This window comes from Camelus bactrianus, chromosome 19 (assembly GCF_048773025.1).
Source record: "Camelus bactrianus isolate YW-2024 breed Bactrian camel chromosome 19, ASM4877302v1, whole genome shotgun sequence".
Taxonomy (NCBI): Eukaryota; Metazoa; Chordata; class Mammalia; order Artiodactyla; family Camelidae; genus Camelus; species Camelus bactrianus.
The window spans coordinates 12,358,003-12,377,035 of record NC_133557.1 but is presented as its reverse complement, the minus strand read 5'-3'; the positions used below and the strand labels follow the sequence as shown (position 1 = coordinate 12,377,035).

The 19,033-nt window shown below is 38.9% G+C and overlaps 1 protein-coding gene across 2 annotated transcripts in view; it reads left to right on the top strand.

Moving 5' to 3' along the window:
• The first annotated feature begins 11,579 nt into the window (after positions 1 to 11,579).
• Positions 11,580 to 19,033, top strand: part of PIGU (phosphatidylinositol glycan anchor biosynthesis class U) — a 79,221-nt gene continuing 71,767 nt past the window's right edge. The window contains exon 1 of one of the 2 annotated variants that reach the window (XR_006726949.2): positions 11,580 to 11,801. Coding sequence is in view for 1 of the 2 variants with exons in the window: in XM_010960833.3 (XP_010959135.2) it covers positions 11,672 to 11,801 (130 nt within the window). In the remaining variant the exon portion in view is untranslated. The remainder of the gene's footprint in view (positions 11,802 to 19,033) is intronic. The other variant, XM_010960833.3, reaches the window with a different exon arrangement.

Sequence of the window (19,033 nt, the reverse complement as noted above, 5' to 3'; positions counted from 1 at the left end):
GTTCTCAGCCCAGAACACTGGTGACAGGGAGCCAAGTGGGTAAGAGGTGACAGGAGAAGCTCTTTGGAATGATGCTTGGAATAGCCCAGGTGCCGCCTCCTGAGCCAGGGTGTCCTTGGGGAAGGCAGGTGGGACAAAGGGCATGACAGGAATCCTCCTCTCTCAGAGGGAAGAGGGTCAGCCTCACTCCTTTGCCTGGGGGTAACTTGCATTCTATTTACCTGAAATCTATTTTTTTTAATTAAAATGTATTTTAAATGGTGCAACAATTTACATAAATACTATATAAAATCCAAGCAACATTTGTAATTAAAAAAATTATAAACATAAAATACAAACAATTAAAATTAAGTCAAGGTCACCCTTGACCACCTGCCCTCCAATCCTAGAGACCTTCCAACACTGCCCCTAATTTGGAGTGTATCTTTCTTTCCTTTTTCTGCACAACATATATATATATACACAGGAAGCGTACTGTTTCAGAGGACTTGTTTGCTTCTAGTTTTAGAATTATGCTTTAAAATTTTTACTTACTTACTTAATTGCAGAGACATAGTTCAAAATTCCAAAGGTTCAATAGGGATTACAGTGAAAAGCAGGTGTTCCTCCCTCCCCTGTTCCCAACCTTCTGGTTTCCTCCCTGGAGGCAACCACCAATTCTAGTTTCCTGTAATTCCTTCCAGAGATATTCCATGCATTTAAAATTCGATGAGTATATACTTATATGTATTTTTCACACAAATAAAGACATTCTTCCACATCTTGGTTGGTTTTTTTTTTTTTCACTTTACAATGTGTCTTTCAGAGTTTCCTTATCAGTATAGAGAGCAGCCTCATTCTTTATTCATACATACATACTATCCTATTATATATGCACAATATTTATTCAGTCCCCTATAGGAAAAAAAGGTTGTTCCCAATATTTTATTACTACCAATAATGCTGCTATTAATATTTTATCCATTATGTTGCATATTTATTTTTAAGATATTAGTGTATCTTATAAAATATGTAAACTATTTTTTAATTATACAAGATATATAAACTATTAGTGGGGATTAGTCAGTTGAGGTTATTAAAAAAGTTTAAATAGCATCTTAATTGTTGATAGATACTGCCAAATAGCCTCCAGGATATACTCATTTATACTGCTTGTAGGTTTGTTTGTTTGTTTGTTTCTACATAAATATGTCATATTATTTACTCTGTCCCACAGACTCACATTTTTCACTCAGTAACATGACATAGGAGTTCTACCTATGTCAGTACACATAGATCTTCCTCATTAAAACCAAAATAAACAAAAATTGCATTATAGTTTCCTGTCATATGGCTGCAGATAGCTTATTTAGTTGATCACATACTGATGGACATTTGGGTGGTTTTCAATTTTTCACTGCCACCAACCATGCTTCAGTGACTATTCTTACATGAATAGAATAGATTCAGAGAAGTGAATTACAAGATTGACAGGTATACAAACTTCAAATTTCAATAGGTTCTGTCAAATTACTCTCCCAAAGTGTGCCAGTTTAGACTTCCACTAATGATGCATGAAAACCTTAGGTGTACATCTAGAACTGGCCCATGTGTTTCTCCTGAATCAAAGCTCAAAGTCTCTGGGATCTTTCCAGGCCCTGAGCCCTACTCTGTAGAATCTGAGTGGATAAGCCAAGTGTTGAGAAGAATGAACACAGAAGAGGGACATCCTGTCCCCCACTAGCTATGTGGTCAACCAGGTAACACAACTCTCTCCAAAGGAAAGGCCACTTTGGGAGTAGGAGAACTGGAGCTCCTCATCACTAGAGGTGTCAGAGCAGAGGTTTGGTATCAACAAATGCACTGAGCTTGTACCCTGCACCAGGTCTGGAGCTAGGTGCCATGACCCAGAGATGAGTCACACCCTGTCCCTGCCCTCTCAGAGCTTGATATTCATGGAGAAAATAGACAAGTAAACAGATGACAATCTTACTGACAATTCTGTCTACTAAGTATTGAGTTGGACTTCCTTTTCTGACAATATCTGGAACTTCCTGCTACGTAACACATGGAAATGCTAGAAATAAAAACAACAAACGTCGTTTAAAATGCACAAATGGACTTCCAACCATTGGGTTTTAACAGACATCTGAGGAGATGAAGGCTTGGGCTTACATGATGTTAGGGGTTGGAACTGAGAGCCTTGATAAATCTAGGACCCTTGAAGGGCTATACCCAAAGTTAAAGTGTGGGCTAGGGGAAAACAAACAAACATCTGGCTACTAACAAAGGAAACAAAAAGGATGTCTTTATCTTGGGCTGGTCTTTGGATGGGAGAAAAAAACTATCTTCTGAGAATTTGAAACTGCATCCCTGCCCTTCATGAGTATGGGGTGATGGGTGTGGGGTTCATATTTACATCACCTGCATGGCTAGGAATCCCCAAGGCTGAGAAATTAAAATAAAAGAAGACCTACTCTGAAAGTATCTCTCAGATGTCTAGCAGAAATGAACTCAAATCCTCTCTGGATCTTCTCCGGGTACCCTCTTCATCCTCTGGCCATTACAGGTTACACAGAATTCCTGTATATAAAGCTCTTCTAAACAGCTAATGATCCACAAAGAAACAATTGATGAAACACACAAGGAAACAACCCATGAGTAAGATTCAGTAGACACAATGAACAGAAGAATAAAACTCCCAAGAAATTCAGACAAAAGAATTATCAGATAGTGATCATTAAGTTGCAGGTTAGAGGCAGGTGCTAAGTGCTTTGGAAGCATATTGAAAGAACTGACTCCTTGATGAAATCAAAATCTTCATAGAGAAGGAAACTTTAAGAATCCACCTTGAAGGATAAGTAGGATTTTGCCAAGTGAGGACAGATGCTATTGGGTGGCTGGTGGGGTGTACCAAGGGAATGACCATTGATAGTTTATTTATTTAGGTGCAAATAGGGCAGAAAAGTGGAGGGTGAGGCAAGGGAGGTAGGTAAGGAGATAGATCACGCTGGCCCTTACAGCTCTTCAATTAAGTGCAAAGAAAAGCCAGTGAAGGGTTTTATGTGAGGGGTTAGTGATATCCATTTGCTCATTTGTTCATTCATCCATTCATTCATTCAACAATAAATATTAGGCATGGAGAATGATTGGACAATGGAGAGTGGCAGCAGAAGACCAGTCAGGAGAATAGAGCAGACATGCAGGTAGCAAATCCTGGTCGTTTAGACCAGGGTGGTGGCAGTGAAGATGGAGAGGAGTAGGTGGATTTGACTGATATTTAGGTCAAAGCTTGAAGGTGGATTGTGTATAAGGGGTGGGGAAGTGAGAGGTGTCAAGGCTGATTCCTAGGTTTTTGGCTGAGCAACAGAAAGATTAGTGGTGTTGGTCACAGAGCTAAGGAATTAAGGAGGAAGAGTGAGTTGTTGGAAAGAAGATCATGAGTTCAGTTTTAGATATTCAGAGTTTTAAGTGACTTTGGAATATCTGAGTGGCAATGTCTAGGAGGTAGTTTGATACATACAGCCTGAATCTCAATAAGAGAAATCTGGGCCAGAAATAAAGATCTGAGAGTCATCAACATGCAAATGGTAATTGAAGCCAGGGAAGTATAGGAGACTCCTTTGGGAGGCCGAGCCCATTTTCTGTTATATTTGTTAAAAGCTTTTAGTTGCAAGTAACTAAAGATCCAACTCAAACTGGATTAAATTAGGAAAGGAATTTGGTTGAAATGTCCAGCAATAACTGCTTCAGGCAGGGCTTGATCCAGTAGCTTAAATAATGAAACTAAGATTCAATCTTTTCTAATTTCTCCAAAACACTTCCTAGGAGTTGGCTTAACTCTTGACAGGCCCTCTCTTTGTGACCGCATGATTGCCTAGGGGAATGGCTCTGCCATGTACCACGGTGACCTTGCATGTATTCACACTGGCAAAGGTTTGAAAAGCTTATCTGAGTCTTGGCAGAATGCCTTGTGATCCTTCCAGAACATGAGAGGCTAGAAGGCTTGTAAAGCAATGAGGCCACCGTTTACTCTCCTCCTTATCTCCCCCGGCAGGCTGTCCTGAGAGTTGTCTTATTGCTCCCCAGATTCTGATGAGCTTTGGGACTTTCTGCCCTACCCTACTCAGAATGGAGATGCAGAATATAAAACCTACTAATGTCAGTCTAGAATTGGCTCCTCAGCAATAGGTGACCCTCCAACCTGTGTTGCAATTGTTCTGTCCCTTTTGTTTCAGTGTCACCCTTTTTCGTGTGTGGAACAAGGATCACAGGAAGCTGGCTTGTTCATCTTGCTGGCTATGTAAGTAATAAACTGCTTAAATCAAAAAGTTGTATCTTTACCAGTAGAATCAGTCAGGCCTTAGCCTTGGCCTTGCCTTATTTTGTCTTATATGTATTAGCTGCCAGCTGCTCCTGGGTCTGGGTGCTTCCAAGCTCAAACCCAGCAGAAAAGGCCCATTGCCCAATAGTTCAATCCAAAATTTCAGAATTGAATCTCGTTAGCTCTGATTGGCCTGATTGGGTCATATACTCACACCTGAACCAATCACTGTGTCAAGGGATTTGTAATGTATTGGTTAGTTTAAGCCATTTAGGGCCCACTCCTAGAAACGAGAGTGAGGTCAGTCTCATTCAAATCATATGGCTGAGAATTCAGGGTCCTGTTACAAAAAGGGAAAGAGAGAATGGATACCAGAAAGCAATAAGCAAAGGCCATTATACATGTCTCCTTTCCCAGAGCAGTGTGTATTTGGGAAGAGGGCATGAGGGGCCTGGATGCACAATTGTGAAGGATGTGTCTCCTGAGCAGGGAGAGAGGTTCAGAGAGAAGAGAATGGGGAAGGGAGAGTCAATCTTCAGCCTTCAGGTTGGAGGCCTAGTTTAGCTCTTGGTTTTTCTAACAGGATGGCTTTTGCAATGGTGGGCACTTGAGGTAGGGGACAGGAAGGAAATTGAGAGGGCTTGAGGTACTGGGTCTCAGAAACCTCAGGGCATTATGTAAGACCAGAGCTCTGGTTCCTTTTGGTTCCTTACAATACTTGGGTCCAATGGTTGAGGAGGGAACTGGCGTAAATCTTCCAGTTCACCTAGCCCAGGAACCAGAGAAGACAGATGGTGAGAACGCTGGTTTCTCAGCCCAGTGTCACCACTGACATGGTGGGGAATCCTCAGCCAGGTGCTGCTTCTCTCTCGGTCTTAATTTCCCAATCTGTACAATGAATTAGACCAGACCTGTTTTACTATTTCAGTCTGAAGGACGCCTTTATCTTTCCCTACATGCCACTGTCTTCTACTCATCCCCCTTTGTTGAGCTGTTATTGTTTTCAAGTTTTTGTATAGTTTATTGTCTTCTGGTGAAGAATCTGCACAGTCAAATACAGATCAAGTCCACGCTATATCTTTAATTCTCCTTTTTGCTTTTATAGAAGCCCTGATTTTTCCACTCTATTCTTGTATTTCTTTTGCTGATTTTCTTGGAGTTTTTTCCTTCTCATCGAGGCCACATCTTGCAAATCTATGTTTGGGTTGATTTCTCTTTGCATAATCAAAGAAATTGTAAATTTTATCAAAGTCTGTTGTTTTGCCACTGCTGAAGTGACTTCAGATCTGAAGACAAAGATAATTATCTGGTGTATTCTCTGGTTACATCTTGGTTAGTTTTTCTTGATTGCTATCTTAGGTACTGTTGCTTTCACAGGGTAAAGGACCACTGTGACCATTTGTTTCTGTAGAAACAGTTGATATGTCATGAATTTCCTTGCCTGGCTGGTTACTGTGTCATTCAGAATGGTGACAGTTCAAAAACAATAGACATCCCAGTGAAAATTGGATGCATGTCATAAGCAGATGATTCAAATTTACTTAAAGTCAATAGTAAAAAATACATTTAAAATTGACTACACGTCAATAAAAAATAAAAATTCTTTTAAAATTGCAAAACAAAAAAAAAAACTGCTGGGCTGAAACCTTTTGGGGTGTTCAGGCTTTTTTGGACATGTGGCACACATTCTCCTTGTTTGGCCCAGCAACAAACGTTTCTCTGCACAAAAAAAAAAAAAAAAAAAAAAAAAAAAAAAGAATGGTGGTGGCTCATCAGGCAGCCAGGGAGGAAAAAAGCTCTCAGTTGTGTTTAAAGGTTTTATATACTCCTCAATCTGATACTGTTGCTTTAAGTTTCTGTCTCAAATTTTTACTAATAAAAATCTCAGAGAACTGTTCTTCAGACCTTTACAGGAGCCAGGATCTGAGTGCTAAAGACAAGAAATAGGGGAATTTGAGAAACAATTGATCAGTGCTACCTCCAAAATGTCTCTTGAATCCACCCACTTTTCTCTACCACCCTGATCCAAGCCACCATCTTCTTTCACCTGGTTGACTGCAGCAGCCTTGGCACTGGTCCCCCTGCTGCCACCCCTCACTCCCTCCAATCCATTCTTCACTCAGTAGCCAGAGAGAGATTATTTTTAAAATCTAAGCTGTGATCATGTTCCAATTCTACTTGAAACCCTTTAGTCGACTTCCCTGGCTCTTAGAATAAAAATCCCACGCAGCATCATGGTCTACAAAGGCCATTTGACTCTTGCCTATTTCTCCAGTCTTACCTCTTGCTCACTTCACTCCTACATTGGCTTCCCTCATTGCAAGCCCACTGTAACCTCAGTCCCTGCTTCCCCATACATACCATTCACCATTGCCAGTTCTTCACATCTACGGCTTCTTCTCATCCTTTAGGTCTCAGCTTAAATATCACCTCCTCAGACAGGCTTTCCTTGACCACACAGTTCAGTCTATAGTTGGCACTCCGTTATTCATTATCACTCCTGGTCTATTGCCCTCATTGGGCTGATCACAGCCTCTATTTTTATTGTTTTGTATGACTCCCTGCTAGACTATAACCTCCAGCATGGGAGGGAGAATGTCTATCTTTCTTATCACCATTATTAGAGGATATTTACCTGCCCCCCTACCTCCGCCCCTCATCCAGCATCCAGTCACTTTTTGCCTTCACCAAAATGACTTAACTGAATTGTCTTCAGGGTTTGCTGTCCTAAGGCAAGCATGGTCAGTTCATGGTCCAGATTCTTACAGATCCTTTTTTCTTGCTGCCTTGCACATAGGCAAGAGGCAGGTACAGGACCTAATCTCAGTCAATTTCATGCTCTTTCCAAGAGCTTGGACTCTTGAATGGTATGATGCAAAGGCATTAAAAACTGGTTGGAGTTCATTCTTTCCAGTGGTGGTACCTGGTAGACCTGACAGGTGGTTCCTACTACCCAGGCTGTGTGATGTTGCTTCCCTGGGTCCTGACTATTCCAAGTCTGGTTCCTCAGTCTCCTCTTTGACCCTGTTGCGCTCCCTCATAGCCTCCTAGTTAATTTCCTTTATGTTAAAGATGGACAGAATCAGTTTGCTCTTTGGAATAAAAACAAATGTACTTCATAGATTGTAACTCCATAGCCTAGTGCAGGATTTGGCAATGATGCGTGTTCAATAAATGCTGAATTAAAAACTACCTATGTGTGTGGCTTAAAGCTGGTTACTCACTATCTCAGAGCCTCAATTTCTTCCTCTCTAGGTGACACACATATTGTCTGGGATCTATGGTTTTTCAGGATCTATTATTTCCCTTACTTCAATTCTCTACCCTCCCTTCTCAGCTACAACAACAACCCAACCCAACCCAACCCAACCCAACCCAACTTAACCCAACCCAAATTCCTCTCATTTTCTCAGGCATAGCAGCTTAACCACAACATCTGGATCCTGGTTCTGCCACTTATTAGCTGTGTGACCCCAGACAAATGACTAAATCTCTTTGCACCTCAGTTTCCTCATCTGCATGTAGTGAGGGGAAATTATAGTACCTGTAATTTTAGATATAGATATAGATATAAAGCACATATATATACAAAACATGCAGAACTCTCAAAATAATACTTAGCACAGAGTAAGCCCTGAATACTTGCTAGCAATTATTATTACTTTAATCTTTTTTTTTGCATAAACTACAGGATTCCTGTGCCTTCAAGGTAATGTTTTTCCAGGTATGGTTCCTAAACCACCAGCATCAGTACAACCTGGAGAGATTAAGAATGTAAATTCCTAGGCTCCACTTCAGACCTAGTGAATCAGTCTCGAAGGCAGAACTAGGAAATTTACATTTAAAAAATACATCTCCCAAGTGATTCTGATTCTCAATCATCTTAAGATATTGAGACATACTATACATACTATAAAATTCACCCAATTAAAATACACAGTTCAAAAAAAAAAGTACATAGTTAGTGGTTTTTGGTACATTCAGAGTTGTACAACCATTCCTCAATCTAATTTTAGAACATTTCATCACTCTAAGAAGAAATCCTGTATCCATTAGCAGTCATTTTCCATTCCCTCCCCTTCCAACCACCCCAGCCCTAGGCAACCACCAATCTGTTTTCCGACTCTATAGATTTGCCTCTATAGCGATATTCTGGACATTTCATATAAATAGAATTATACAATATGTGGTCTTTTGTGACTGGTTTATTTCACTGAGCATGTTTTCAAGGTTTATCCATGTAGCATATATCGGGACTTCATTATTTATTATTGCTCAATTATAATCCATTGTATAGATATACCACATTTTGTTTTTCTATCCATGAGCAAACAAAATGAGTATTTGGGTTGCTCTTATTTTTTGGCTCTTATGTATAATAGCTATAAATAAGCCATGAACATTTGTGCATATGTTTTTGTGTGGACACATGTTCATTTCTCTTGGCTATATAGCTCGGAGTTGAATTGCTGGATCGTATAGCAACTATATGCTCAACATTCTGAGGAACTGTCAAACTGTTTTCCAAAGTGGCTACAGCATTTTACATTTCTACCAGCAATGTATAAAGGTTCAATTCATCCAATTTTGTCAATACTTGTTATTATCTGTCTCTTATTGTAGCCATCCTAGTGGGTGTGAGGTGGTGTCTCATTGTGATGTTGACTTGTATTTTCCTAATCGCTAATGATGTTTAGAATATTTTCACGTGTTTACTCGCCACTTGTGTATCTTCTTTGGAGATATGTTTATTTAGATCTTTTGCCCATTTTGAATTGGGTTATTTGAGTTGTGAAAGTTCCTCATATACGCTGGATAAAAGTCCCTAGTCATATGACTTACAGATATTTTCTCCCATTCTGTGGGGTTTTTCATTTTTTGATGGCATCCAAAAGCATGAGTTTTACATTTTAATGTTCAGTTTACTTATTTCTTCTTTTTTGACTGTGCTTCTGGTGTTGTATCTAAAAAACCATTTCCTAACTTAAGGTCATGAGGATTTATTCCTATATTTCCTGCAAGGGAACATAGTTTTAGTTATATTTAGGTCTATGATCCATGCTCATTCATGTTTAAGAACCATTGGTTTGGATCACACCTTCTACCCACAATAGCTAATCACTGTTTTTCCATACAAAAGCATCTTCATCCAAAGAATGTTTAAGTCATCTCTTAAGATCATGTAAATAATAATAACAACAGCCGACTAATGTATATTAGCTAAGCATTTAAAGTTGCATAGTCTTGTTCAGTCTTCACTATGTTATGAAGTGGTTTAAAATTTTCCAATGGCACATGGATTGCACTTTGAATAAAGCATGTTATAATCACCTCCACTTTTCATGATGCAATACACTTCACTCTAAGATGATGTAATAATAAATCTGTCTCCTCCTTTTATGCAAAAGGGGATACTAACACTTACACCTTTAGGAAGGCAGGTTGTGCAGATTAAATAAGCTCATGTATGTTAAAAGTATGGTGCAGTGCTTGGCAGAGGGGGATTCAAAGGATGAAAGTGCTTCTCTCTATTCCCTCAGGACCCCCTCCCCTAAAGGAGATCTGCCCCTACCACTGGTCCAGAAAGCTATCAGCTTGAGGGCTGATTTTTGCATTCTTTTCACATCTTGCTCCCCTTTTTCCTTCTCTAATCATTGGTTGTAATTTTACTTGCATTATTCTTAAGACTATTGCATCTCTTCAACTACTCTCCAAGGTCTACAAAGGCAGGGGGTGCAACTTTGTCACTGTAATGTTCCCCAACACACAGTACAGGGCCTGGGAGTATACCTATTTTTTAAAAATGTACAACTGACCACATCACTTCTTGGTTTAAAATTTTCCAATGGCACGTGGATTGCACTTTGAATAAAGCCCAGATTTCCAAACATAGCAAACAGGTTTCTTCCTGATTCCCTATCTGCCTCTCCACCCACACTTTCTCCACTTGGGTCATACTTGTTTCCTATCTCAAACACACCTGGCTGTTTCCTGACTCAGAGTTTGTTCCCTCCACTTGAAAGCACTGGTATGTTCCCCATCCTTTAGGTCTCAGTTCATATGTCTCCTTTTCCCAGAGCCTTCCCTGACCACCCTGTCTGATATTACCACCACATTTCCCACCGAGTTGTTCTTGATCATGCAACCTGTTTCGTTTTATTCACAGATCTTAAATTTCCTTATATATTTACTATTTTAATTCTTCTAGCTAACATTTAAGCACTCACCATAAGCACTTTTCATTAATTAATAAAGTGCGGTGCTACTTAATGCCTATCAACAGGATCTCCAACTCCAAAAGCCAGATCTCTACTGTTTGCCAATTTCTGTGGTGTAAACACTTCCTTTGGTTAGGATTTCACACTATCAACCTGAAATCACTGAACACCAATTTAGGAAGGGAAGGGCACACCAGTATATAGTATTTGCCATAGTGATACAGCAGTGGTGAATAACCTCAAGAGCACAGATAAAACAAGAGTAGGTAGAGAAAACAATTAGGAAGTCATGCGTTTTGAGTATTTATTACTTTGTTTTTTATATAATTCATTTAATTGTAAGTTTATATAATTTACTTTTTTTTTTAACCATCTTAACCATTTTTTTAAATTGAAGTACAGTCAGTTACAATGTGTCAATTTCTGGTGTACAGCATAATGTCCCAGTCATACATATATATCCATATATTCGTTTTCATATTGCGACGGGCAAAATTTCTAAGCATTCCTCAGTCGTTTTTAGCTAGCCCACAACAAGCCAATAACCAGCACATTTTTTTTTTCAGATGAGGAACCCGAGGCACAGAAAGGTTAAGCAATTTGTACAAGGCTGCAAATCTAATAAATCTGCCTACTACTCCAAAATGTAAACTCAGAAATCAGTATAGTGCCTGGCATATAAATAAATGAATATTTATATTTTTTTATATTTATATTTTTTATTTATAAATATATAAATATTTATATTTCATACTCTTTAAAAACATAAAAAAGAAACATTTTAATATTAAAAACACACACATAAGAGTGAAATTAACATCTCTTTAAAACTCGTTCACAATCCTAGGACGATAACTGCCTTCGCTTTTCTATTTTCAGCAGCACTTCAACACCTCGGCAGTTTCACAATTCACCTGCTACCTAAGGAGACATCGCCCAACCCTTTACTACAAGCTTGAGACGCCGCGCTTTCCGTCGTCCCGCCCGCTTTCGCTGCAAGGCTTCCTGGGAGTGGTAGTTCCCAGTCTGGCAGCTACGGCGGCAGCCGCGAGGCGCGCCGGCCAGCAGAACTACACAGGGCGGCGCACAGGTCGCGAGTTCTCTTCTGCCTCGCCTTTCCTTCCCCACTCGCGCGCCCGCCCCAGCTATCATGGCGGCTCCCTTGGCCCTGGTGCTGGTGGTGGCCGTGACCGTGCGGGCGGCCTTGTTCCGCTCCAGTCTGGCCGAGTTGATCTCGGAGCGGGTGGAGGTGGTGTCCCCACTGAGTTCTTGGAAGAGAGGTGAGGCCACCGGCTCGAGTAGGCGGCCAGGCCCCGCCTGTGCGCTCCTGGCCTCTGTGAATGGAAGGCGGGGGCAGTGGCTGCAAGCTCAAGATTCTGAGGGAACTGATCCGCTCTCAGGTCCCCAGGGAGGACAGGAGGGCGGGGCCCCTGGGCGGGACTGCGGAGGAGAGGAGGCCTGAGATTGTGTGGTGGGGTTGGGGTCGTAGGGGCCGGCTCACCTGCGGGGTGGGGATCTGAGGGGGTGTGTCCCACTCGGGTCCTGAGTTGAGGGATGTGGTCTGAGGAAGGTCAGGTTGAGGAAAGGGCGTGCTGGGTGGAGTGGGGTTTGGCGAGAGATCGCAGGTGTTGTATCCTGGGTACGGGATAGTGTGTGAGGGGAGCCCAAGTCAGAGGACCAGTCCTGCTTAAGCGAGGAGAGTGTGTGAGTGTGCTTAGAAGCCTATTCTCAGGCTGAGACTTGCAGTCTAGTTTTTCCTACTGTGTCTTCTAAGTTCTTCATCAAACATAGTTGTATACTAGCGTCTCCAAAGAGAATTTGGGTCAAAGGATCCACAGGCTAGTGGGAGACGCAAACAGATAGTTAGAATCATTTATGAAAAGTGTACATCCAGTTACTTCCATGGAGTTCTGCCCCTGAAGAAAGTGTCCCCTCCTCTTCCAGTTTTTTAAGGATGTGGGATTTGAGCTAACTCTTGGAGGATGTAGAGTTTGAAAAGAGATTAGAGAAAGGGGAGTTCCGGGTAGAAAGTAAACAGGATCAAGAAATGTTGAAGGATGTGAAATGTCCAAAGTAAGGGAGTAATGAAGTGGGAGTTAGGTTAGGGCCAGAGTTTGAAGATTTTTTAAACATTCTTACTGAAGTACAATATACGTACAATGCACATACAAGTGTAGAATTCAAAGAATTTTTACAAACTGTATATATCCATGTAACCAGCACCCAGATCAAGAAATGGAACATTATCAGCACCCCAAGAGTCCCCTTCATATCCTCAAACTTCAAATGCTAGGGTTTTGATGTTATCCCATAGACATTTGGGAATGGGGAATGGCATAATGAATGGGCGTTTTATGAATAATTAGAGGTAAGATTTCAAAAAAAACTTACTGTGCATCAGAAACTATGGTAAGCCTCATTTTATCCTCCATTACTCTGTGTGTTAGGTGGTGTTATTTTCCCCATTTCACAGATAAAGAAACTGCGATTAAGAGAAGTTAAGTAGTTTGCCCAGGTTTTCCAGTTGATAAGTGGTAATAAAGGTAGTTGTAATTTGTCTATGTGATGGTAAGAGCTTAGACTTGATATCTTTGCATATAATATTTGCATATAATTATTTGTTGAACAAACTGAGTTGTTCCTTGGTTCCTGCTTTGTTCTGGATTCCAGAAGACCCAAGGCAGTATTAGCCCCTCCTTCCTCTGCTTTCTTAGCCCTTAAGTATACCTCTATTAAGATCATTATTAAAAATAAGAAGTGCTCACTTTATATCATAATTATTTGTTTATACCTGATAACGCCACTGTACTATGAGCTTCTTGAAGGCCAGAACTGTTTTATTCATTCCTGAATCGTTTGTGCCTGGCATAGAGTAGTTGCATAGTTACTGTTGAATAAATATTGAAGAAAAGAAAACAGATTTTATGTTTAAAATAAAATAAAATAAAATCTGTTTTCTTTTCTGGTTACTTATAGGATCAACAGGATGAAGGATCCAAAGATGAGGCAATGTAGTGTGGTGATTAAGAGCACAGGGTCTGGGATCTCAAGAAACATATGAGCGTTTCTCTGCAACTTAGTATTTGTGTGACACAGATAACATTTCTAACATCAATTTTCTCATCTGTAAAGTAGGAAGTTATAATATGTACTCCACTAAATGAGATAATCCATGTTGAAGCTCTTAGTACTATGGTAAAAGCCAAAAAGTGGCTAATTCACAGATTTTGAGTTTAAATAATAGGGAAATAGATGAGTTGGCTGAAATAGATGAGTCAGCAAGGATAGCAGTAAGTCTTTAATGTGTGCGTAAGGTGATAGTGTGATATCCAAAGTTTAGATCTGGAACTGAGTGTCAATGTCAGGACTAGAGAGAGATTTGGTAATCTCCCATCTGGTTCTGATTAAGTCAGGACAGTTGTCCCATTTTGGAGGGGTACAACATCTGTACATACCACTTGTTTTCAGAATATATTTTAAGATGGGATATTTTTTAAAGCCAGTGATTGTATTAAACCCTGGAAGGCAGACATTTAAATATATTGAAGTAGGAGCCCTTCTGGTGTCACATGATGTTTTCAGTTTTTAAATGACCAGTCCTGGGAGGAGGGTGTAGCTCAAATGATAAAGCACATGCTTAGCATGCATGAGATCCTGGGTTCAATCCCCAGTACCTCCTCTAAAAATAAATAAATAAGTAAACCTAATTACCTCCCCCCACCAAAAAAACAATTAAAACAAAGAAACAAACAAATAAATGACCAGTCCTTTGGGTAAAGGGTCTTAGATCCGAATAGATTTTGATTGGCTCTAATCATGGACTGATTTTTTTTTTTATGGACTGATTTTTTAATGGGAATAAATGAGAAGTTATATGCTTGGAAGGGCGGATTCTTGTCTTCAAATACCTGAAGGGTTTTAAATTGATATGTTGTTAATTCTTTCATATCCCAAAGGCAGAATTCCAACTCAAACTGTCCAAATTATAATAAAAAATTAATTTATTGGCCTATATAACAGAACAGTCCACGGTAGACCTTGACTTCAAGCATAGCTGGATCCAGAGCCTCAGTGATTTCATCAGGACTAATTATTTTTCCATCTTGGCATTGACTGCATTCAGGAAAGCTCTTCCCAGGTATTGGCAAGATTGGCCACTAATAGCCTCTGACTTTTATATTCTCAGTGTCAAGTCCAGTAGAAAGAGGGTGATTCTTCTTCAGTGAGAACAACAGAACCCTTGGAATTGAGTCACGTTGGACTTATCTGGGTAATAATGCCAGTTCTTAAACCAATTACTGTAATCAGCCCAGGTCATGTATCTATATCTCCCACTTTGGAGAGGGAGCAACTTCCCAAACCATGGAAGCGGGGTGTTATCCCATAGGAAAACTAGCTGTTACCAGAAGAGGAGGAAGTTGATGCTGGGCAGGAGAAAATAACAGATACCCATTAGAACAGGAAAGAGATGTTTGCTGTGTCACTCATTTCTACAGACCCATCAATTTATTTGATAGTCCAACTAAAATTTATACAAATTTCTTACATGACAAAGTGCAAGCATGTGCTTCTCAGTCCAATAAAAATAATAATAACTAACACTGATGTAATGCTTGCTACATGCCAGGTACTGTTCTAAGCACTTTAGGTATGTTAAAAAAAACTAATTTTGTTCCCACGGTGCCCTGTGATATAAATACTGTTAGCCCTTCTTTTTAAGTGAGAAAATCAAAGTACAGAGAGATTGTCACTTGCCCAAAGTCACATAGATAATAATGTTTTATGTAACTAGCTAGCAGTCTTTAGGCATGGTTGTTCCACCAGAGTTCACTATATACCATGTTGTGTTATCTGTCAAGAATAATTTTGGAATGTTTCTGTCATATTTTGGTGTTTCCTCAGCCTTTGACATAAAGATTAGGAATTACTATGGGCTTAGCTTCTTGAGTTCAGGATAGAGCTCAAACTATTAGTGTGTATTTAGAAATCCACCTCCAATGCAGCTGTGAAAGTCAGGGTCAAGAGGAACACTTCTGATAGCACTAGTTTAAAAAAAAAACCAACACCCTTTTATTGTTAAACCACACACAACAATGTATTGCTTGGTGAATTATCATAAGGCAAAAACTTTTGTAATCGTCATCCAAATCAAGAATCAGAACTTTGCCACTCACCCTAGAAGCCCTTCCATATGCCCCATCTCAGTCACAGCCTCCAGTTCCCCTCATAAGTAACCATTATCCTAACTTTTATAGTAATGACATTTTTTATTTCTTTTTTCTTATTACCCAAATGAGCATCCCTAGACACTATAGCTTAGTCATGCCCTTTAAAAAAACTTTGTGTATGTCTTTTAAGTCTCCCTTAATCTTTAAGTTCCGCATCCATTGTATCCTTTTCTTTACTATTCATTTGTTCTTAAACAGATCTGTTTGACCTGTAGAATTTCTCATAGTTTGGATTTTCGATTGTGTATTCATGGTACAGTATAACACATTCTTGTGTCGTCTGTATTTCCTGCAAATTGGCAGCTGGATCCAGAGACTGGATACTACTACTTTTTTGTTTGTTTTTTTAGATTTTTTTATTTGAAATAATTTTAGACTTAGAGAATATTTGCAAAGATAGTACAAAGAGATCCTGTATACCCTTCACCCAGCTTCCCCTAATGTTAACATCCTGCATAATGATGCAGTAATCAAAATTAAGAGAATAACTATATTCATGTATAACAATCATAGTTGTTATTCAGATTTTACTATTTTTTTCTAGTGTTCTTTTTCTGTGCCAGGATCTGATTCAGTATCCCATATTGCATTTAGTTGTGTCTCTTTATTCTTCTCCAAAGCTTCTCCTCAGCTTTGCCTTTTCTTTTATGACCTTGACAGTTTTGAAGCATACTGGTCAAGTATTTTGTAGAAAAGTTTCTCAATTTGGTTTTATCTAATGTTCTCTCATAGTTAAATTGAGATAATGGATTTTGGGGAAGAATCCCACTGACGTGATGTGACCCTCTCAGTGCACTGGATTGGAGGATACACCATATTGAAATGTCTTATTATTTCTAATGTTAACCTTAATCTCTTGATTAAGGTAGTATCTGCCTGGCTTCTCAACTGTAAAATTACTATTTTCCCTTTTTAATTAGTAAACATTTGGGGGATATACTTTGGGGCTTTGTAAATATCCTGTTTCTCTTCAAGTTTTTGCCCACTACTTTTTGCATTTATAGGTTGAACTTCCCTGCAGTAATCATTACTGTGGTGCTCTAATGGTGACTTTTCTATTTCCCTATTTCCTTCTTTATGTATTAATTGGAATTCTGTTAGGAAGAGTTGTCATGTCATTTAGTTAATTAATTAATTCATTCATATTTATATCAGTATAGACTCATGGGCATTGATTTTATTTTCTGGATTATAATGCATACTTCTTTGCCATTGGGACCTATTTCCAGTTGACTCCTTTGTCCTTTTGACATACCTCCCTCTCACTTTCTTTTATTGTTGTTGGTTTTTTTGTGTGTGTATTTTGTTTTTAGCATTTTATTACTTTCTGGAACCAGGAGATGCTCCAGGCTTGTCTTGTATTTCCTTGGTCCAGCTTCAGAATTGACTTCTCCAAGGAGTCTTTGTTCCTTTATTGGAGAATGTTATTTAGAAACCAAGATCTGTATGTTAGGTGTGTTTATTGCACTGTTTCTAGGACCCTCTAGACTTGAAATATAAGGATACACTTTTTTTGAGAAAGCTGAATGCATGCCCTTCTTGATATGGGAAGCTCAAAGACAATGTTTGTCTTATACTAGATGATAATGCTTTTATTATCACCCATAGGAAAAGTATATCAAGGTAACTAAGAATTCTTGCTTCATGAGATCTATCAGTTAAGAGTGAACAACTTTATGAAAAAAAAACACTGATATTTTAGAATAATTGGCTGTAATAATTAGCTTTTATAGTCAACTATTGTAAAACATTAGTTGTTAGGTAATAATCCTGTGAGGTGGAAATGTTATTCATTGCTCTGGTGTACTTTGCATGGATTTTATTTTGGGGGGTACTCTAGGAAAAAGCATGGCTTAAAGCTATGGGTTCTTTAGTTTTTTTTAATTGAGTTTCTTTTTCCCCAAACAGGCATTTTGTGAAACCTACGTCAGAATGTTTCCAGCAAAATATTATTGGACCATTTTTATATGTATTAGAATTTGGGGGCCCTGGTTATTCTTTTATACATAGGATAGATTCACTATTATATTCTAGAGGATTTTGGTACTCTATAGCTCAGATTATAGTTCTCAAATGCACTGCAGACCATGCCAGAGTTTTCAGTCTTGTGCACCAAAATAAGAAAATAAGGGCATTGTGAGAAGTTTATCATAAAGCTAAATATATTCCAGTAAAAATATTGTGAGTTTCTGCTCTTCCTATACTTTTTTAGTGTTATAGCTAGTGGTACTAAATGGTAGTGTTTGTGTTTTTTTTAATGTCTTTACATGAATTTGATTCTATCATTTATCTATTAAGTAATATTGAGGTCGAATTTAATCATCAAGACAGTAGAACCACATTCCAGGCACTTGCCAGAGAACAGATTAACAAATTCACTAGTGTACAATATCTAGAAAAGGCATATCTGAGAGAAATTACTTTTAGACAGTTGCCTGAAAGGTATGCAGCTACATAATCAAAAATTTCCCTTTGGATTAAGTCAGTGGAGAGTGATGTTCCTGGGCAGCATCTTAGTGGTCCTCCGTAAAGTTGCTTTTACTGCTCTGTGGCTGGATGCCATTGACTTAGATTGAGTGTTGCCTAGTGAAGTGGCCTGATGAATCATCTCCTTGGGTCTCCAGTAAAGCTGTTAGTGAAGGGTTTGGTAGTTGTGTTACACAGCAGCTTCCTTATGTGGCTCCATGATGGAAGTTTCTCTCTGGTCCTAGTACAAGGACCAGTTACAGTTGTCTTGAACAGTGGGCTTTGTTTTATTTTTCAGATACCATGAATTATACAACTGATAGGTTTCCTTCTAGGGTAGGTTTATAAAGTTTAAAGCCATGCTTATGGCCCACTCATTACAAATATATAGTTATTTTTTAAACAGGCTCTGTAACTTTGATTTTGTTTTATTTGCCTTTTTTGAATAGGTAATTTAGCCACATGGTTCAAAAATCAAAGGTGCAAAAGTCTATATGATTGAAAGGCACCTTTCTACCATTTTCCTATACTACCTAGTTCTGTTCCCTGGAGGGAACTGTTTCTTATGTTTATCAGTTTCATATTTATATATGTAATGCATTTTAAAACTTACACATTTTATAGATTTTTGTGGCTTCATTTTATGTTTTTCTCATCTTTCGTCATTCGTTTTCTTTTAAAATTAATTTTCCTGTTAATAATTATAAAGTAATGCATGTTCATTGCTCAAGATTCAGAAACTAAAGAAAAGATAAAAGGAACCAAAAATCTTCTGTAATCTTATCATCCAGAGGTGGTTGCTGTTAATTTTTTGTTTA